The following is a 23,049-nucleotide window of genomic DNA, read 5'->3' on the forward strand; positions in this document are numbered from 1 at the left end:
CCTGACCGGATAGATATAAATTCGAATCGCAACGTAATCAGAGTTTAAAAATAAATACTTTTTCTTTTTGCATCTTCCACCTTCTTTCAGCTTCTTTTCCTTTTTCTTCTCCTTTTTTTCTCGCGACTCGCAGGATAAAGTCTTATTCTTTTTCAATCTTACACTCGTCCTTATCTATTAAATTCATTTCTTTTACGATAAAATTCTTTCTTTCTTCCTTTCTTTCTTTAACCTTTTCTTATTCGGATTTTATATTATTTCACAGTTCAGAAAATACAGTTCATCCGAACAGATTGTCGATGATTCAATATAACGTAACTTGTACCTAAAACCTAGTCAAGCTCACAGAAAGATAACAAACAAATCATCAAACTTGTCGTAATAATCGTCGTTCAATCGTTTTCTACCTTTTCATTACTACAAATTGTTGATTTTTCATTTCATTTTTTTTTTCTATTTTTTCCCCCCGTCTTATTACCGCGGTACGTTTTGTACCTGACCGATTTTTCCATCGACTCTCCGTCTCTTTCTCTCTCTTATTCTCTCTTCCAAGCTCCGGAAATTCCTACCGAAATTCACTAGCGACGTATAGAAGCAACGAATACATGGCAATACCTTGCCTGCCTATCTGGTACAACTATTTTCGAGGATTTGAAATTTATTTCCCTCCTTAATCCGTCTAACGCGTTAAACGAACCAGCGCGTCAAAGTGTGCGGCCAGGAAACGGAAACAAAAACAGCAACAGCGGTTGGGCGTAATTTTGAAACTGTTAAACGGTGGGAAAAAAATAAAATAAAAAATCTCTACACCTTGAAGTGAATTATGTTTATTGATTGTAAGTGAAATACAAAAGAAAGGGAAATAAATAGACAATTGCGAGAAATAGTTGTCGACGATCAAAGAGAAAATTATGCATTTGTTTGGGTCATTTTGGTTTAATAAGTCAATTATAACTTAATAGTACACAATTCCAAATTTATAGTCCCTGCACGTCGCAACCCAACAAACTTTGTTTGATAGTTTAAAAAACATAAGTGGACGGCACAAGTGCGTAAGTTAAAAGATATAAGAGACAACAGTCGAGTAAGAATATAACAAAATAGTAACAATAACATAAAAGCTGACGGTAAAAGGGTGTATAGATAAAATCGAGCGGAACAACTATTCGAAGAATTTGAAGGGAGAGTGTTTGATGTGTCGTGTTTATAATTTTAGAATGGTGTGACGTTCTTTGTTGTTTCATTTCGTCGTTATTTATTTAATTTGTTACCTGATCAAGATTCGGGTTAATTTCACACACTTTGTTATTCACTGACACCTCCACACACGACTCTCTCCTTCTAAAGTCGTAGGCCTACTAATTTGCTGATCCGCTGAACTTCGGCTCCTACTATCGTCCATCCAAATACATACATCGTCACATTTATCCCCCAACAAAATCAAATTTATTGACCAAAGAAATTGGTTTTTTTTTTATTTGTTTGTTTGTTTTTGGAAACCGATTATTTTCATTTTATCTTCTTCCTCCTACTTCTTCACTTCACTCAACGCGAAAACCACATCCCCTCGTTTTTATCTACTTTACTACTGATCCTGCCTCTCTCTCTCTCTCTCTCTCTCTCTCTCTCTCTCTTATGCCGTTGCACGCAACAAGCCAGCTGTGTGTGCGCGGTCAGCACGAAGCTTGGCTCTCCGTTCAGTTCCACGGCCCATGAGGTCTCACACCTCGGGCTAAGCCACACGGCCACGGTCAAGGCTGAGAGAGTCCCCCAGGGCCCACGTTCCACAATCTTACACCACCACCACCACCACCACCACTACGATACTTGCGAGTATGCTAAATTTTTATCGACAATTCAATTGTTCACAAATTCGGAATTCTGACAAAGAAGAAGGAAAAGAAAATAGTATATTCGATAGACGACAAAGCCAGTCTCTACGCGAATTTTGTGCCTGGGATTTGTGTAACTGATTGTTACATAGATTTATCGATACTGTAAGGAGAGAAAAATTAACATTTGTCGAAAGAGTCGTCTGCTTTTGAAGACAGGAGAATGCGGTTCGAATAGGGAAAGAAGAAAAAAGGGGAGGAAAAAAAAAAAAAAAATGAAAATTCCAAATATATTATTTTCATCAGATGAATAATTAAAATCATAGATTTTATCAACCTTTTCAATACAACAGATGCATAGTTGCAATTATTAAAGTTAACGATAAGAATATTTAAACAAATACTTGTTTCGGTTGTATCGTCAGCCGACTAATTAAAATCACAGGTTTTCTTCAATTTCAAAATATCATTCACCCGATTGCAAAAACAAATATTTTCGACAAGTAGTCATTTTTCTCTATTAAAGCATCACTTCGCCGACAATAATAATAATAATAATAATAACAACAACAACAACTCACACAAATCCCAGGCACAAAATCCGTACAGTATACTTGTTTTGTCAAAGCATTAAAATCTTTATTATTTCTGTCAATACTGTAAAAGCAAACTTTAATTCAGAGGGCCGGTGTGTATAACATTTCTTGCAATGTTTTGGTGCACGATGAAAAATGCAAAGTGTGAAAACTGAATCGATAATCGTGGCTACATAAAATACGAATCGTTAGTAACGATAAATCTAGTATATTTCTCAAAGTTTTTCTTATCACAAAGAATTATTTCATCAGCGTTAGCTAACATTTCAATCGTCTTCGTTACAAAAATCTATTTAAAGAGAAGAAAGAGAAGAAAAATAAAAAAATTAAAATAAATAAGTCATAATGCAACAATTTCGGATAATCTACAGAACGAAATAATCCCCGCTTGCCGATACTTTCTTGCTGTACGTTGACAAAAAAAAAAAAAAAAATATTCTCGAGAAAGAAAAAAATCGCTATCACGCATCGACGTCGTAAAACACACAAGCCGAATTAGAGAGAAGGAGAGAGAGAGAGAGAGAGAGAGAGAGAGAGAGAGAGAGAGAGAGAGAGAGAGAGAGAGAGAGAGAGAGATGCGAAAGACGCTTCAACGCGATTTAATTCGAGCGTAACGCAAATAAACTGAAAGATACGGCAACGATCTTTTTTCTACTTCATCTTCTTCTTCTTCTTCTTCTTTTTCTTTCTTTATCACTCCCTCTCTTGACCGATCTGTATTTTTCTTTATTCATCGAACGTTTTATTTTATTCACAATCGGTCTTACTTTTTCTCTTAATTTTCTCTCTCTCTCTTTCTTCGCCAATATATCGCCAATAAATATTCTCGAATATGTATATAATATACACACACACACACATATACATATATTTGCACGTGCGTTATGTAAGAAGTGAGAAGAAAAGAGTTCGTAAGTCGACGATTCTACGCTGCTGCCGCTACTGCACACATGGAAATGGATAGGAGAGGATAGGAGAAGAGAGGGAGGGAGAGAGAAATATAAAAAGAGAGGAGAGCCGTGATCCAAAAATAAATCTTTCTCGACGCCTGGTGCAGAGGCACAACTCGGATAAAGTCGAACCGAGTCGGTTGTGAAGAGGGTATAAAGACCCTGTGTAATATGTGGAGGATCGTCGTCAGATCGATACCTGCTAGGTGGTCGATCATCGTTCGTTAGTTGGAAACTGGACTCGGGAGACTTTGCTGCAGAAATAGGACAGGTTTCTCTCTATGCGAGGGAGAGATATAAATATAAACCGAGACACCAAGAATTCAGGGTGTGGTTGCAACTTGGACGACTCTTCCTCCCGGGAGATGATAAAAAAAAAAAAACAATCTAGTCGAACATCGCGAATTAATTTAATTGAAAAAATGACCGTGTCATTAAAATCTCGAGTTGTTTTTCTCTCGAGTTGAAACGCAAAAAAAAAAGGAAAAAAAAAAAATCGAAACAAGAAGAACAAAGAAAAACCATTCCACTGTTCCTGATCACTGCGGTTGTGCGGGTCAAGTTCACGCTATTTTTATCACTCTGCCAGTCAGGCTAGGTTAGAATTTACTTGAAAATAGAATGAAAACGAAAAATGACTGTAAAACAAAACAAAAAAAAAAAAAGTAACCAGTCATTCAATTGTATCGAATAAAAACACAGTTTACACGTTTCCAGATCAGATTCAAGGTCGCAATGATAACAGATAGTAATCGTTAGGATCTGGATAATAATATATAGAAATACATATTTTTTATCTCAATCATTCTCATTCCTCGTTTGAATTTTCTACATGACGAAGTACGACGTTTGGAGTCAGAAGATGCGGTTTGTCTTATGCATATTTCTTTCCATACTCATTTCTTTTTTTTTTTTTTCAGTCCATATTTTGTAATTTTTAATACGTATTTATCCGGGCCCTGTTAACAAACATACATTAATCCGTCCGTTCTTCTTATTCTCCTGTTTTAAGGGGGTTATTCTCTGGTCTAGAAATTTGAAAGAATCATGTTTTCTTTTTTCATATGTTCAAAGCTCAACCCTCTAAGAATACGTCTTTAAGAGTATTTTAGAAAATTCAAATAATTTTCGGAGGTAGGACTGTTTTGCTGAAGCGCCGTCTAAACCGGCTCGGCCGGAAAGAATTGAACAAAAGACATTTTTAGGGACTTTCTGTCTAGCTGCGACCCTGTTTGCTTATTTCGAAGTCGAGGAAGGTCCGATGTACGCAGCAGGAATGGCAGATTGAATAAACGTAAGCCTAAAATATCATTTCATGACTTAGAATGCGAGAAACTTTACGTCAAACTTTAAACGCGTTTTTCTCGAAACTGTCTTTTTGTAAAACAATACCCACGATTTCTCAAGTTCTACTGAACCCGATTTACTTCAAATTTAGTATGTGTCTTCTTTATGGGCCTTTCTATTGCACGAACTATCCTCGTCCCCAAATTTCAATGTTAACTATTTATTAAAAATTCGATAAACTAAAAACAAAGTGGTACAAAAATGAATTTTTTTTTTGAAGCAGTCGCCATTTTGTTTAAAAAAAAATGTTTTCAACTTTTCTTATTTCCAACGATAGAGACATTTCTGTAAATTAATAATCTTTTTGTTTTTAGTATGCTAGGAGGGTTGAATCGTGGGTATGGTTGCGTGCCAACTTTTTGAATTTGGAATTGTTTACTTTCAATTTTTTTTACTGTATTCTTGAAATATTAATAAACATGCGTTTTTTTTTACAGCACTTCAAAAACTGCGTTAAATTCGTGCGTCTAGACCAGAATACCCCCTTAAACGTTTCTACCCCTATTCTAAATACGCGTTTTCTACACGAATCGTAAAACATTTCTCCGCGGTGTTTTTCAGGGTCAAGATTTACTTTCTCTCTCTCTCGCCTCTTTTCGAAGCATGGGGTCGACGGGTGAGGAGAGCAGCAGCATCACGTGTTTTCAGAGTTTCTTTTACAAGATCTACTATTACTTCATGGATGTAACAGACCCAACGGCTATAAATCATTTCTTCACGTTCTCAGTCATCGAGTGATGATTCATCATCGGATATTACCAAATTTTTCGCAATTACTGCATCATCTATCTAATACTACGATAAGGAGGCTGAAATATTTCGCAACGACGATAAATCTTGTTTACGTTGATCAATTTGTTAATTGTGTAGGTATTCGAGGTTTACAGCGGGAAGCGAATATTGAAAAAACGACCAAAAAGTAGTAAGGAAAGATGATTAATTTTCTGAATTGGCATCTCAAAGTTTTTCAAAGACATTTCGACATTATTATTTAATTTTTTGCATCATTATGGATAATGCGGATAATATTTTGGAAAATTCGGTTACATACCCGTATTCCGGAATTTGAAAATCCGTTGAAATTCCACGAGGCTCAGGTTAGCGTCGTTGATGTAAACTAACATTACCAATTTGCAGCTTCGAAATAACCGAAGATGTTGAGTTTACAATATTTAACTTTGTTAATCCTGTTTTAACGGTGCCTGATGAGTTTTTTTTTTTTTTAAACGCATCGCTGCAAACTACGTTAGAAAGTTGAGACCTGATAAAATTCCTGTAGTAAAACGAAACGATAAAAACAGACGGTACAAAAACACATAACAATCAGTGAGAGAATAATGATAATTAAATATTCAGACAAAGCTGAGGTTATTAACGTTATTGTAACGATTAGAGTTTCGAAGAAAAAAAATCGTTAACTCGCAATTTTAAAAATATCCAAAGTCCAGTAAATCATGGTAAGAATTGTAAATATATTATTTCGAAAACTTGACAACTTCGAGAGTGAGTGTAAAATTTCGAAACGGCGATTTGTCACGAGACTGAAGTTAGCAAGGTTAACGTAACGAAATGTCAAGGGAGAAAAAAAAATCTTACCGTGCAATTTCTCAATAACTTTCAAGGAGTCATGTATTAAAAATATTTTTGAGCACGTTTGCTTTGTCATAGTTCACTAAATTTCAGATAATCCTAAATGTACAAAATAACGCGATTTTTCTTAAACACGCACCGTTACCGTAACCTGACCAACTTCATCCGCATGATTATATATCCTTACTTTTCTACTTACCGCCAACCTCGGCCTCTTATTACCGTAATAACGATCAATCGTCATAGGCATAATAAACAAAACACACTCATAACTTGAAAACCGAACTTCACACGGATGTCGTATTCTAAAAATTGCGGAATAACAAACTTTTCTCTCGCGTCTCGGTCGAGTCAGCGTTGCCAACTTCAGCCTCGTCAATCGCCGCCACTCGAAAGAAGAACCGATCGTAATGAAGTTGTTAACGTTATCGCAACGATTAACGAAATTCCGTCGTTTCGCGATTTTAGAATTGTCCGTAACACGACGAACCGTAATAAAACAAAAGACATTCGTACATCGACAATCCTAGTTCCGTAAATCTCTTGTTTAACGATCAAACGTGTTACCAACGCAAGCCTCGTAAGAAACGAGCAAAAATAAAATAGAGAAATAAAATTTTCTCTGCTCACCTAGCGCGATCGCTGAAGAAGTCGACCTTGTTCTTCTTCTTGGAACCGGACTGCGGCTGATGAAGAGGACTGACGGAGGGTTCGCTTGTAGCTGGGGGTGAACTGGACCCGGTACTCGAGGACAGCGATCCGGCCCTTCCGCGACTCGACTCGATCATCTGTACCTCGGAGGACCTCGTAACGGGCCCACCGTGAGGCCCCGGGTGTCCGGCCGATATGGCGAGCGAGGGCCTTGTGTTCTGCCTGTTGCGACGCTTCTTCTTCTTCGCCTCGGCATCCTCGGGCCGCTGCCCGACGGCTGATGCCAATCCGGGTGGCATCCAGTCGAGGTCCTTTTTTAGATGACCCCTGCCGCATCGGCAGCCGCAGGCCTTGAACGCCAGGTCGTAACCCTTCTTGGTCCAGAGGTTTTGATGCCGCTGTCTTTCGGACCAGCTCCTCGCGCGTCCGCAGCCCTTAAGGTAGGTCAGTACCGTCTGTTCCCACGCCTCGAAGCACTCTCTATGCATAAACTGACCCACCGGACAGCTCTCGTTGTTGCAGGTGACCTTCACCGCCTCCTGAAGCAGGCCCATTCGGATCGGTGAATCGCCTCTCAGACACTCGCCGCTCGGTGCGCAGCATCGTGTCGTTGTTACGGCTGTTCCGTTGTTGTTGTTGTTGTTGTTGTTGTTGTGCTGCTGATGACCACCGTTTCCGTTGGCCACCATGTCCGCAAGCTCGTTTCCACCGCCCTCGAGCAACCCTCCGTGACCGTTGGCGTGTCGTCTAGGCGCCATTACTAATTTCCCGCACTTTAAGGGTAACAAAAGGCCTAACCGCGTTGACTCGTTAGGTGGCGGAGCTACGATTTTCGATTGTTTATTCGACGTTCCGGAACGGCCGTTCCTCGGTCCACAGACAGCGGCGTGTTTTCATCCGAAATCGAGAACAGGGGAAACGACGAAGATTCGGACACGTGGTATGATTTTTTGTTATTATTCTCTTACTTTTATCGCGCAATAATTTTGCAATGTACGTTCTCACACACTTTTCTCGCGCCGCGAAATATTTCCGAGAGCCGACAAACAAGCGAACAATACGCGTTGGATAGAAGTTAACGGAGCCAGCGATGCTCTTCTTTTCAATCTCTATTCACCCCTTGGCTACGGAAAACCGACCGCGACCTCGTCGCAGCTGCAGCGGCACTCCGAAGTTGTCATAATAACAACGCTTACGTCCGCCTTCTGTATCGGCGATTCGTCTCCGTTTCTTTGTATCTCGTCAATTTTCGCCGATACGTTCAAGCAACACAAACACAGTGAGTAACACACAAAAAAACAAAAAAATAAAAAACAACCAAACAAACACAAACAAACACGAAAACCGAGAACAGTTTCACTCCGTCGGATATACGGATACGGATAGACACGCCGTCGATCGTCAAAGTTCCGTGTCACATCGTAGAAATATCTCGAGGTTTCGTGCGACAAGATCGTTGTTGCATTATCGATGAACGGTATAAAGCTGTTAAGAGTAGTTGAGAATAATAATGGGAAGCCGTATACACCGGTTAGGTTTTCGTTTTACATGTGAAAAATAACGAAAGTAAAGTAATCGCGTTTCAAATAATCGGCCGTGTGACCGCAGCTGCAAAACGCCCTCGCACTCTCCGTCTCTCTCCGTTTCACCGTCTCGCTTTCTTTTCGCGATACGTAGGTATAACAACAGAGCGCCCAACGCTTCTTACTTATTATCGTTAGTCAGTATCGGACGCAGAGCCCAGCTCGGGGCAGGGTGGGATTTGTTATTATTAACACGCGAAACACAGCGAGAGGCGGCGTCGCAATTTAGTCTCGATCAGTTCCAAGCAGGATTGTTACTGCACCAGTCAGGCAGTCACTACTGAGCCAGCCGGCGTGCCAAGCTTCCTCGCTGCGTGCCCGGCACACCGGCCGAGCGCGAAAGTGAGACCCGATTGGATGAAAGCGAAAGCGTGTGGTGGGGGTCACGGCTAGCGGGCCAATCGATGACCGCCGTTGGCGCCGCGCGTCCCGCCGTCGCAACGCAACCCAACGTAACGCAACGCCGGCCGGCTAGCCGAGCTTTCCCGCTGCCGCATGCACTCGTCGTCGAGTGTGCGTGTTTGCGTGTGTGCGCCCTCCCTTCCCTTCCCTTCCCTTCCCTTGCCTTCCCTTCCCTTCCCTCGGCGCCCTTCTCCCTGGTATACCATCGAGAAAGATCTCCGTCCAACACCCGTGGAGAGGTTGATGGTATGTACCAGTCGGCGCGTACGGTCGCCTTGTGTACGTGTACAGGTGCTGCGGGGCAATTAAATTCTCATTCCAAACGATTCGCTAGCCAAGTTTGTAACTCCTTTAAGAGGATCCCCCCCCCCCTTGATTGATTTCGATGTGATGCAGGACGTACGTACAATTCGAATATCTATATACGCGTGTCTCGAAGGCGACAAAACTGCTCAACAGGCACCTTCCGTTAAACAACAAAAGAGGAACGCTCCAAACGCCATTTTCCTTGACGCGGAAACAAAGAATTGGCTTGAATCGTAATAAATTGCATTAGTCAATTCGTAGACATCATGCCGTTGTTTCTTTATTCTTGCGTCAAACGAAAATCTGCCGAAGTACTTTTGTCCAGCGTTGCCTGTTGAGCCGTTTTGCGCGTTTGACAAACGTCGACTTGGACGTTCGGAGATACGTGCGTCAACGTCGAAATCGACTCAGGTCAGGGAATTCTGAAATTCTGGGTTAATCAAGGAAATATCCGGGGGGTGGCGAGGGGGGGGGGGGGGGGGCGAAAAGTTAGGGAATAGTTTACTGTATATTTTCGTTCGTAAAAATACATCGCAAAATTTTTTTGTTCCTTAGATAAATTAGATCAAATACTTGCAAAATTGTTTATTCAAATTGGTCGGGAAAAACGGTAATATTTTCGTCTGGAAAATCTGTAAAATTCCGGGAATTTCGGGACGGAGGTTTTAGTGGCCATCCTAATTTCAACGCTCGCGTCTATCTACGCGGATGTATCCGATCCAACTAAGCACAGTGTAATTATTATATCTTATAGATAAGAATGCTCCTTTCTGCATCATTTTTGAAGATTCTGATGTACTTATTGCGTCTAGATACACACGCTGCACGTGCCTCTACGCCTCTGCTGTCCTGCCTTAGTACCACGCTACTACCGCTTGACCTTGACCCCATGTTCTATTTACACGACAGCTGGGACCCGCACGGAGATACGACGGAGGTAAGATACACTTTTATTTACCTACGTTGTTGTACGGTGTAGTATATTTTGTCGGTGGAAATCTGAGGCACCTTGCTGATTTTATTTTATTCGCGAACTTCCGGAGCTCGAGCTTGCATTCTTGAATTCCTTGAATTATCGCTCGATTCGTGTTTCAAGATCGTTGTCTCGACGGGGTGCCCCGCTTGATTTCGACCATTTGACCTACGTATCGCGAAATATCGAAGTCCACGTATTTCAGACGCGAAAAAGGGCTGACAGCCCCGTTCGACACACTATTCTGAACAATACCGCTTCAACGGATTTTCATTTGACCCAGAAATAAAGAAATGGCATAAATTCTACGAATTTAGTATTGCGATTTCGTAGAATTCGTGTTATTTCTTTATTTCAGAGTCAAATGAAAATCCGTTGAAGTGTTTTTGTTCGGAATTGCGTATAGAATCGGGCTATTAAGTCCCTTTTTAGTTTAGATTCGTGAACTTTGATATTTACGGATGTATAAGTGTACATATGCATACATTAAGGAGATGCCATAATTAGACCTCACCGAATTCGTTGAATTTCTTCTACTTTCGCTGTTATAAGATGCTACGTATGCATTTTTGTGGAAAAACACGCGGATACATTTTGCTTATACGCAAAATTGAAGAAGCGGCATCGAAAAATAAGAAATCGCGATCGGGCTTTCGTAATAAAATTTCACCGAATTTCAGACGACGCTGAATTTTCGAAACAACGATTTTTGCAAAAACCTAACTTCTAGATATCAACCCTTAAGCCTGAAATGCTTTTTTCGCCACCCTTATTTCGGAAACCTGCGTCATTTTGTCCGGTACGTTTTTTACCAAATTTATCTGTTGTGAAAAATCTAAAAAAACTCTTATACCATCTTCAAACTTTCCACTAGAATCCTATGAAAAAAAATAGTTCGAAGAACAATCATAACTATCGAACGAAATGTGTCGAAATAAAAAATCAAATGGGAAATCGAGGCTAAAAGATTGAGGAATAAAAATACTCATAAGCCGTTTCGAAAAATTTCAACCGGATGCTTTAAGTTTCTACCGTGAAAAATCGTTATTTTACCGTACCGATACACCACACCTTTTATTATCCTCGTCGGAATAATTAAACCTTATTCAGGGAATACATAAAAATGAAACGTTTATTAAGATATATGTTATAACTGGACTTGGGGGAAAAAGATAATAAAATAAATATATGTATACATAGGTTGACGTACAAATTAAAATTTTTTTTTTTTTCTTTTATTCCATTATTAACTTTTTTCTAGGGTGGTGAATATTTCTCGACTTATTCGAACAATTCGAATAGGCGCCGAAAAGAAAATTACCCAGGTTTCGGGATTAATGATTAAATATAGTGTTTTCAAATATCGTTAAAATTTCACCAATCTTCTCTCGACGATCATGTCTTTCCGATCCATCACAAAGATTTATATCGCCTGGCGAATCTTATCGCCATCGGGTTGAAGGAACGATAAAATTAATCATGCATTGCAATAATATCGTTAATACTTTTACTCGTACATATAGGTGTATATATATATATATATAAATTTCAAGCCTCTCTCAACTTTGTCGTCTTTAGAATTTTCGTTTTTCGCCGCTCGAGGAATCAGATCCAATGGTAATAATAATAGTAATAACAATAAGAATAACAATGATAATAACAGTCCCCCTCGACCTCGCGTCGTCAACAATGTTGTCAAACTCTTCCCTCTTTTCTCCAATCCGTATTCGACATGTTCGTAATACCCAACACACGCGGTGTAAGACGCAAAACTAACGCGTCGGTTTCACGTTTGAAGTTTCGTTTCAAGGTGAGTACGCGTCGTTACTGTTCGTTTTGTTCACTTTCCCTCTCTCCGCCTTCGTCATCACCGCCGCAACGCAATTCATTTCATGACCCTGCGGTAAACGACCGTCCGTTAAAACCCCCATGAATCCTCCCAGTTTGTTCGTAATACTCGACGATTTTCAAACGGTTGATAAGAAAAAGAAAAAGGGATGAAAATTTTTACGACCGCGTTTCCACTTTCGTGCGAGAAGACGAGGCGGACCGTTTTTTTTCATTCCCCCGTTCGTTTTCCGAAACGTCGAATACTTGCTCGGCAGTTTTTCTTTCTTTTCTTTTTTTTTTTTTCCTCTTAGAAACACGAGCGGTAAGTTGCGATAAATAATAAAAATGTTCATATACGTACGTATACATACGAATGATAAATAATCGGCAATGCGATATACGTTGTTTCCCGTTTCTGTATATGCATGCATACGTAGGTATAAAATATCTTGCGAACGATAAGACAAGCTATCGATATTGACTGTGCGCGTAAAATAATAATATCCGTTGACTTATCAGTAGTGGAGACAAAAATAAAAGAAAAAAAAAAACAAACAAACAAGCTACGACAAAGCTCGTTTTGACATTTTTAACACATTTTTTCACAAATTGATGCGATTTTTTTTTTTTTTTTTTTTTTCCCCGCGCATTTCATTTCATTTACATTGCCGTTCTATGTTATTATTATTGTTATTCACCTCGCAGTCACGATATTAATTTGTACTTCTCGTTGTTGATGTCATTGTTGTCGTTGTTGTTGTTGTTGTTTTTCCATTCTATTCTATTCGTCCTACAACGATTGCGAAACCTTCTGCCTTTCGAAACGATCGTTTTTACGCACGGGAATGAGAATAAACGTAATAAACAAAGTAATAAAAAAAAAAAAAAAAAAGGAAAAAAAGAAAAGAAAAGGAACGCAATTGTACGGACAAGATCAACGATTAAACCACTATAGTTGGACAATTAAGATTCCAACGATCGCTGTTCGCTGGATTAAAATTGTTCACGATACCGACTTTGTTGTATAATTAGTTTCGAGTTAGTCGTGGTCAATTTTTTTTACGTTTTTTCGTTTTCTTTCTCTCATCATATTTGCCATTTTCTTTTTTCTCTGCTTTTCCTCTTCGTTTTTTTCTAGTTTTTTTTGTTGTTGTTGTTTTTTTTTCAATCATTTTCCCTACTTTTTCATAATTGTTTCCATTTTGATCAATCGTTTTTTTTTTTTTTCAATTCTCGTACCTGTTAAAAATTAATTACAACACACACCGTATTTCCGATTTGATTGCGGATTTCTTTTTTTTAATTTTTAAAACTTTTTCAATAAATTTTCAACAGGTATGAAAATAGAAAAAATGATTTTGGAAAAATAGTAAAAACCGAATTCCCACTCTAAACCTTGTACCAAATGTTTTTTTTTTTTTTTTCTTTTCTCGTTTCATAAAAATCAATTTCGGTATTTTTGAGATGAGTGTATTAAAAAAAAAAAGCAAAAGAAAAAAAAAACATAGGTTACAGAAGAGTGATTAAGAGAATTTGCAAATTTTTTTGCAAGCCTTTCAAGGGTCGTACTAACGTGGTAGAATTCCTTGGTGGAATAAAAAAATGTCACGGTCAACCGTTTACTGAGTTGGCGTGGAATCGCCCATACATATGTATACGTATATAACGCATACGTTCAGTCACATTCCAAATTGGTCTGTGTCCAGGACTTTATCAGTTGTACGATAAGAAATATTACAAACAGATATAAGTGTTACATGACCGATTCGTGCATTACGAAACTGACACACTCCTTCCTAAATATATATATATATATATATATATATATATATATATATATACATATATTTGTGCAGTCATTAACTTTAAAAAAAGGACTAACCAACCTTGCGATTCGGTTAAACGGCCCGCGAAACAATTCGCCTCCGAGTCATCTGAGATTCGTTGATTATTCATCCATTCGCGCGATTCGTGTCGAGTCTCTCTGGAACTCAAGGAAACAAGTATCAGTTATGAGAAATTTTATACGTATGTAAATTAACGTGGGAAATTAATTTTCACGTTTTTATAGTAAAATTTTGTGCGTCGCGCTTGTGAGAAAATGAAAGCTGCGAAGAGATTTAAAAATATTTTGAACAACATGATTCGAGAACTGAGAGTTGTTAAGAAAGATGGACGATTTTTTTGTCGTACGAATTAAAAACAAAACTTACACTTTTTCTGTTGACACAAGATCGCCAAATATTTGCTCGAGTTGAACACACGATGTAAGCCAAATAAAATTCGTTACACGTGCGAACGCTGAACGATAATTCATTAGTATAATATTACCAAGTTACGACGTCGCGAGACTTTGCGTTATGCAATCATTTAATTTGGTCAATGAATCAGCTTGACAAAATATCTCTGCGAGAGAGAACGATGTGTTTGAATATTTTCGTTTTTTTTGTTTTTTTTGTCCGGGTTATTATCGAAGTAATTAATGCGAGGGAATTATATTGTAAGAAAATGTAAATTTCAAATTAACGTAGCACCAGGCGGTTTTATATCTTGTTTCAAGGATATGCTTTTGCCAGAAATATACTTACATACGCATGTAATACATTACATTAATTATACCGATTCATTTTACTGGAAATAATAACATGTCGATTAATGTTTAAAATATACGTACGGGTTGTATCGCGAATAATTTTCAAAAGTTAAATTCGCGTTGTTTTGCCGCTCGTATATGAAAAGACAATGCATTTGCGAATCGATCGTTTAAGTAATTTATGCTTATACTTTGGCTTAAGATCGTTTTAAATTACCTGCGTGTATACAGGGTGTCACAATTTAAAAAATGCACCACGTTTTAAACCGAATTAATGGTACAATTGGAAAATGCGTCCCACAAAAGTTGTACGGTTCAAAGGGAGACACGTGAAGAATTTTTTTCTTACGGTCCGAAATCATAACTGGCGATGCTGTAGAGAATGGAACAGTTTTTTTTTTTTTTTTTAAACGGAATCATACATTTTTGTGTTCACTTCAAATATTCTTTATTCGAAAATGTAAAACTGTGTCAGGAAATTTATTTTTATAAGCCGAATAATTAGTGAGATACAAGGAAAAATTTAATCTTTTAAACCGGACACCGTGTATAGAATATCGTAAATATATAGATATATGTGTGTTAATGGAAATAAGTTTTTAGAAAATTTCAAGAGTTACTTGGAACGTTAAGCTTGCCGTTTTCGCTTTTATCAAGGAAACCAGTTTTGCCAGTTTGATTGAACAAAAAGCCAGAATAGCCGGTACCTACTTATTTTTAATATTTTTCATTTACATTCATCGTTGAATAATCTTTAAAAATTTCACTTTCGCAATCAAGTTCCATGTAGATTTTAATCACAAGTCTGATATTTACTCGTTACGAATCGTTGGTGATAATCATTCTTTATCCAAAGATTAATTTTTCTTCGAATCGATAACTCGTGATCCTGACAACACCGCGGGATAAAATATTGCCTCGATTTAAAATCGATGAAATCGTATCGATACAATTTCATAATCCAGTGCTTGATTTTAGACTAGGCTAGGCTAACTAGGCTAACTTTTAAAGAGGAAAGGATAAGTCGTATATAAATCGAAAGTGTGACAAATTTTACTTCAAAACAATGTAAATAGATTCTTGATATTTAATAAAATTACAAAAAACGTACCAAATTGATCGAAGTTTTCACATCTTTAATTTATAACTGGCGAATAATGTACACCAAATTTTATCGAAATTAAAAAGCTTTAAATAAAAATACAATTGTGTAATATCTTTTAGTCGTACACGGTTAGCCAAAAATTTATACGTTTCATTAATTGTCATTATAAAATAGTCCTACACTGAGTATTTAACAAATTGTTATATTCTCCAGCTACGAGGTTTTTTTTTTATTTTTTATACAAAATTGAGGTACACCGGTATTACAAACGAAAGCTCAGATATCGTTAAGAATCTAACAGATTTATTCGATTTCACTCCGTTGTGTTCAAAAAATTATTTTCAACAAACGTATCGTATGAGTTTTATTTTATCACGTTGGCATCGTTAAAAATCTGGTATTTCCAATTTCTTGTATGTATGTTTCTGAAGAGGTCTTCGCATTTTACAAGTAGGTAACATCTGATTGTAAAAAATCAACGAAAATGATCAAATTTCGTAGGATTGTGCAAATTTTTCTTCGCTTCGAGAGATGTGTTTACAAGATTAAAGCCAAAAACGTCAACTTGTGCAAAAGGAAACATTTTGAAAACCTGTTCCGATCATCCTTACACGCGTGTTTGTTGGAAAATATACCCAGCGCCATTTTGTCACCACGTAACCTACAAGTGTTGAATTTTCACTCACGCAAATCGTCGTTTCTCCTATACGTTCCAAATTACCACCAACGACACAAAAAAAGTGAAGAATGTAGAGAAAATTTAAGGGTCACAAAATCGAATTTTGCGAAAACGCTGAAATCTAATTCGTGGAATTTAACATCTTGATTTCCTAAAGTGTCACCGATTAGAATTAGAAATCAGTCACTGATCGTGACAATTCATATTTCGTTATTTTATTTTCGCACACAGTATGAAACTTCAATATATCGGTCATTCGAAATATTAACCCTTCCAAGTTTTGACCACCATTCACAAGTTTTTGATTACCAGTCATTCTAATTCTAATCTAAAAGTGACACTTCCAAAAATCAAGATTTTCAACAATTCAACTTTCGTTATTTTATTTTCTCGTACAGTTTGAAATTTCGATATATCGGCCATTCGAAGTATTTACCCTTTCCACGTTTTGACTCCAAACCACAAGTTTTCGACTACTAGTCATTCTGATTCAAATTAGTGACACTTTCGATAATCAAAATTTCGAACAATTCATTTTTCGTTATTTCACTTTCTCACACAGTTCGAAATTTCGATAAATCGGCCATTCGAAACAATGACCCTTCCAAGTTTTGACCTCCGCGAACTTTTCAACCTTCTTACATGTGGTTTTTTTTCTCACTTCGGCAAAATTTATCATTCAAAATTCCGTGAATCATATTTTCCGACATTTGTAAAATTCGATATCGCGACCGTGTTCTAATAAAAATTTTCTGCATATTTCCCCCACCGTCCCTTCAGTTTCAACCCTCCCTCTGGTAAAAATCCGGGGCTAGGCTGCAGCTTTAAAGCTCGATCGTCGGTGGTTCGCAGAGGGGGGCGAATCAGGCGGGTTTCGCTCACACACACACACGTACAGCCGAAGGCACAGAGAGACGCGGGCAGACCGGGTGAAGGTTCCGAAGGTTGGGGTTGCGGGTGGGGTGTAGGTCTAGGTTCAGGGGCGGCGATACCGAGGGTTGTGGGCGGGCACTTTCGGTTTCAGGGTGCGAAGCTCGCAAAGCGCATGCGGCGAAAATTTCTCGCCCCTCGCCGACTGCGAACGACGAGGAACCTTCAGGAACTCGGGGGTAGCGACGCCGGCGTCGCGGTGCCGGATGAACCTGATCGGCTCTTTGTCCGTCTCTCGAGTTTGTCAACCTTTTGCGCCCTTCTCTCGCACGCATGTGCAACCTTTCGCATGGCGTCTTTGTCGCTTGACGGAAGAAACAAAATTATTATTTTATCTTTATTCTTATACTCAAATAACTGCATTCTTATTCCATGCATCGAGAGGTAAACGAAACGTTCGTTTGTTACTCGTAAAGTTTACTTTTCGCGATCTTACGCTGATAAACAAACCCTCGAGCTTTTCGATGACAGCTGTGACCAAAATTTATTAGCCATAATCAAGACTTTTCTTATTACTCGATGTATCGAATCAAATTTTTATTCGTTTAAACATAAACCTGTGATTAATCGTTATTTTTCTGTACCAGTGATTCGAATCCGAAATTCAACGTTTGTTTAATTGTTATTTACAGTAAATGTTTTGGAAGATGGGTAATTTTTCTTAAATACCGAAATAACGTTCTTGTTTCTACCAAAAGCAAGACTTTATCCGATAAAACCGTTATTTCTTTTATTACATACGTGGTAGAAATAAAACTTTTTTCTCACCTTATTTTCGATCGCAGGTTTCTTTGTTCCTGATATACACATTTTTTCGTTACGATAAGTTAATCGTTAAACAACAATTCGCACAATTGTTTACAAACTGTTTCGTATTGAGACGATATTTTCTTCTTAGCTGGTAGTTTTTTTATTTTTTTATTTTTGTGGTTTATGAAATAAAATTGAAAATACTGTAATTATATCTTTCCCAGATGGGCGGAAAATTTTTCGCTCAAGTCTGTCGTCCTTTGTCTTAATATCAGACCACGTGACTCTTTGCCGTTTAATTAATGTTTACAAAAATTGTACAACACATCTCGATTTACGGGCGTTCCGTGTGAAATTTTTTTACGGCTTAGCAGCTCGATTGGCTTCTTTTCGATATTAGAAATGATAAAATGTTCGTCTTCGTAGACTTTGAAAGCTCGACTTCAAACCGTTATTTTGAACAAAAACTACGAAAAGTTGTGATTTCCTTAATTATATCTGATTTCTGATTGTCTCCGACGTAAAAAAATATACCGTCGGCATTATCTAAGATAATTTCAGTTCTACGTGATTATTATCCATTTACTTAAGATTGATTTTGAAAAATCTTGCCAAGTAATCTGCAAGTTTCTTTTTCTTTTCTTTTTATGCCGCGTTTTTTCAACACGACGTTTAATTTAAATCAGAAACGGCCACAGGCTTTAAAGTATTCCTCATACAATTTTTTGAGCTACAAATCGTAGGACTAAACTTTTTTCACACCCTTTAAAAACTAACGTGCAGTATTCGAGTGGATGAAAAAATAAAAAAAAAAAATAGTTGAAATTTTTCGACCCGATTAGAAACAGTATAATAATTAATACGAATACTTTAGTTAATTATTTTTCAGTATTTAGTATATTATATACATTTTTTGCCTTTTCTCCGCGTTTCCAATTTTACGTCTGTAAATTTTTAATACAGGTACAAACGGTGCTCAGATTTTTTACTCCTTATATTATAACTATACGCTCGATATACTCCGTTGATTGAATTGTTTATTTCACCCTCTCTCAATATATCTTATTTCTCGCCTATTTCCTGAAGTGTATAAATTAATATACGCCTCGTGTAAATTTGACCGATTTTTTACTAATTCTCGGTCCATTCATTTCATCCATTCATTGATTTATTTTACACTCAGAATTTATAATTCTTTAATTATGCCTGTAATATACTCAGATTGTTATTCTCACATTTTTCCTTTCCAATTTTCGTTTCACTCAAGCCATTAATTTTGAAATATACTCGTCATATCGGATGATTTATACTCGAACCGCGTAAATCTAAGAAAAAGAACGTACTAAAATAAAAAACAAACAGCAGAGAAACTATCCCTGAAAAGTATTGCATGCACGTATACGTATACATACATATATATATATTTGCTAATCGTATATCTATGTTTAATACATACAGTGTGTAGGAAGCAATTAACCTTCTACGGATTTGATTCACAGCAAGAATCAGCATAATACAAACCTTAATAATCGTTGCACGTTTCGTTTTCGCTTCTGATTCTTCATCGCAAGCAATACGATAGTTTTACTTACGATTATACACGTATACATAAACTGTAATATAACATGCACAAACTTATGCAATACACGTATTTTAATATCGATATAAGTATATTTGTATGAAAGATGTTACACCGCGTGATTTTAAAAACAACGATGACAATGAAACGTTGTACAAAAAACGTGGACAAGTATGGATCTAAATATGTCTGAAAGAATAAGAAGTGGACGAAAATCGTCTCTGACGGTGAATCGAGTTCAAGTTCGAAAAGAGAAAGCGAGTGTGAAAAAACGAAACAAGAAGGAAAAGAAAAGAAAAAAAATTGTACGAATACATATATATATAATTCGATCGCGTAGATCAATCTAGTCGCAAGAGTCATACCTAGTTAGTCTCTGTACAGGTACTCTCCTGAAACTGGATAATCAACGACGCATGCGCGAGTTTTATCGGCCGTTGGCGCAGGCTGGCCATCCCGAGTTTTCGGCTGTCGAACTGTTTCTGACGGCGATGCGATTGATACGAATTTTCGAGGTTAGAATCTCGAATAATCGAGGCAGTGACTCGGAAAGGTTCGGGAAGCGTTTCGTTGTCGGGTCGGAAAGTTGATTCTTCACAGAACGGTCGGAATTTGACGCTTTACGCTCTTTGAAAATTCAAACGCACACGTTTTGCGTAGGTTGGCGCGCCTGCATCGCGGACAAGAATATCGCTGCGCGAAGATTTCGCCGACCAATGAGATTTAATTATTTGGCCCACGCGCGGTTGATTTTCAAGTTTCAAGAGATTGTCCCGGTATAAATATAAGTCGATAGAACGGTATGAATTACGTGTATAACCGACGCTAATAATAACCCGGGATGTTGAATAATATTGCCTTTTATTTTTAATTTTTTCCTCACTCGCTCTACTAAACGGCTGTAATTTGTAATGTATTTAAAATATAGAATATACCATACCTGTAACGCACAATACATGTATGTAATTACACCTCGCAGCGTTGGATGTTTTTTTTTTTTTTTTGTTGCTTCTGTTTTCTTTTTTTCTTTTTTCTTCATTTTACAAGTAACGAATGAGGGAATAAAAATTGCAAAGTAGCGTGAAAAAATAAGGAAGGAAGAAGTGAGTGGAGGGGTGAAAAAAAAAAATCAAACACGTATCGATTACATGAATAATGGACAGCAGCTCGGTCTTACGGTGTCGGTGTCGATTATATCGGTAATTATACAACGTTATTATAATCTTTTCGTATATTTTTCATACAAATTATGGTACGAAGTGTAATATACGGTATAAAAAACTCGATTGATGGGTATAATATTATCCAGATGGAGCGTTAAAACTAACTTCTTAGCGTACAAATTTTTACACTTGCAACAGTTTGATCACGTTTGAACGATGCGATAAAGATTGTGGTCTTTCAATTGTGTCTCAACAAGGAAATGGGAAAAACAAAATAAATAAACAACAACTTCGTGCAGACAGAAAAAAATATCGCGCGTTGCACGTTATGTTTTACACTCGTGTCGGACGTTTAATATTTTTATAATTCGTTAACGCGATAAGATTATCCGATGGTTATAACGATCTACTTTGAGATGATAATTAATTTTCAAGTGCAGCGGAACGGTGTTTGAAAGAATTATTATTCAAACTGGCTCGATGCGTGAAAATGTGATTTTGCACACCGAATGGCTTTAAAAATTGACTTCTTTTTTGGCTACATTTGGCTATGGATTTTTTTTAACGTTTGGAATTTTGTCGAACGTTTCGGACCTTTGTTCGTTGTAAATGAGAAAATTTTAAAATCTGAAAAATGGAAATTCCGAATGATCGAAGATTTCAGCCTTTGTGAAATTTCACCAGTTTGAACTTTCTTTGCTTTGGATTTTCGATATTTTTGTGCTCGGAATCCAGGTCATTCCGATTTTACGGTTTTTCTCAACTTTTTACACCTACTCGTTTAGCGAACTACGCCGCGTGAGTGTATTTTAATTTTCAATTGTTATTTGTTAAACGTTTGATTTCTTTACTTCGAGTTTCGCCACCAAATAATTCTAAAATTACTTCTAAATCTAAATATAACTTGAACCCCGCCAGCAACCGTCGTAGAGTAACGCCATCCATGATCGTGGCAAAAATGGAGAGAAATATAGAAATGAAAAAGCTCGATGGTTTTCCCTCTATACGTGGGCCACTTACAATATACCGAGATCTCTAGAATTAATCATACCCTTGTACGTTATATGATTCCACCGTTACTTTTTCACTATTTATTATACAGACGTAGCCATGTTATTCGGGCAAAATTGTTACATTAATTTAACACATCTATACCGAGTTTTATGTTACATTTCCTCGACGTGTAAGATAATACGACCTGGGTAGGATAGGTTATACGCTATACGCCTGTTGTAAACAGTACATAATTCGGTTACGCAACCGAAAAAGAGAGTTTCGTTAGATAACACGGCAATAAATACGAAGGTATTCGCTGTTCTGTGAATCTAATAGATTTCGGTATTTCTTTTCTCATTCCTCCTCTCCTAACGTTGTTGGATATTCTTCATTTCTTTACTACTCCTTCATATTCCTTTATTCGCCCATATTTATCGGTTGTAAATTATACATGTATATAATAGGGTAAGCCAAAAAAACTAACCCATCGAATCTATGGTCTTGAAAGAACCCGTTTACTGAGACAAAAAAATTCTCCCGTTGGGAAAAATTTTTAGCTCAATTTTAAAAGGTGTCTCTGGTCGTTTGAAATTTCCCATTTAAAGAACACGGAAAAAATGTTTTTTTCGTTAAAAATACTACAACTTTTCAATCGTTTGAGGTAAAAAAATTTTCAAGGCATATTCTTGTAGGGCATTATATTCTTTGAAAAAAGACCCTCGAGTTGATTTTCTAGACTCAAAAATTCGCATACTTATGGGCCGTGAAAGTCGAAGAAAAGGAGAAATATGCAGTTTTTTGGCTCTATGATTGGAAATATCCATACTATATGAAAAAAGTTAAACTAAAATGAAATAAGGTGTGCGAAAGATGTTGTTCATAAACTAGATTCGTCAAAGGACTGGAGTTTTAACTCATTTATTTATTTGTTATCGCACTTTTAAATATTAATATTCTTTTTAATTGTTGATAAAACTTTGTTACAATCAGGATATTGCTGGCGATGTTATTGCACTACTTGCAAAATAAATTGTTTTTCTTCTTCATATTTCGTTAAAGTTCGATTATAATTTTGTATTAACGCTGTACTGCATATTTCCGTTTTTCTGCGGCTTTCAGGGCCCGTAATTATACGAATACAGAGTCTAAAAAATCAACTCCAGGGTATTTTTTTAGAGAATTTAATGCCCTGCG

The 23,049-nt window shown here is 37.3% G+C and overlaps 1 protein-coding gene and 1 long non-coding RNA gene across 2 annotated transcripts in view; one reads left to right on the plus strand and one right to left on the minus strand.

The window, feature by feature from the left end:
- LOC107223223 (headcase protein) overlaps positions 1–8,841 on the minus strand; it is a 155,383-nt gene extending 146,542 nt beyond the window's left edge. The window contains exon 1 of the mRNA XM_046738247.1: positions 6,946–8,841. Within this exon, the coding sequence (XP_046594203.1) occupies positions 6,946–7,724 (779 nt within the window). The 5' untranslated portion in view covers positions 7,725–8,841. The remainder of the gene's footprint in view (positions 1–6,945) is intronic.
- A 930-nt stretch (positions 8,842–9,771) lies between these two features.
- The window catches only part of LOC124294146, a 162,878-nt gene continuing 149,600 nt past the window's right edge, over positions 9,772–23,049 (plus strand). The window contains exons 1-2 of the long non-coding RNA XR_006904034.1: positions 9,772–9,991; positions 10,070–10,194. This is a non-coding gene — a long non-coding RNA (uncharacterized LOC124294146). The remainder of the gene's footprint in view (positions 9,992–10,069; positions 10,195–23,049) is intronic.

Source organism: Neodiprion lecontei, chromosome 4 (assembly GCF_021901455.1).
Source record: "Neodiprion lecontei isolate iyNeoLeco1 chromosome 4, iyNeoLeco1.1, whole genome shotgun sequence".
NCBI lineage: Eukaryota > Metazoa > Arthropoda > Insecta > Hymenoptera > Diprionidae > Neodiprion > Neodiprion lecontei.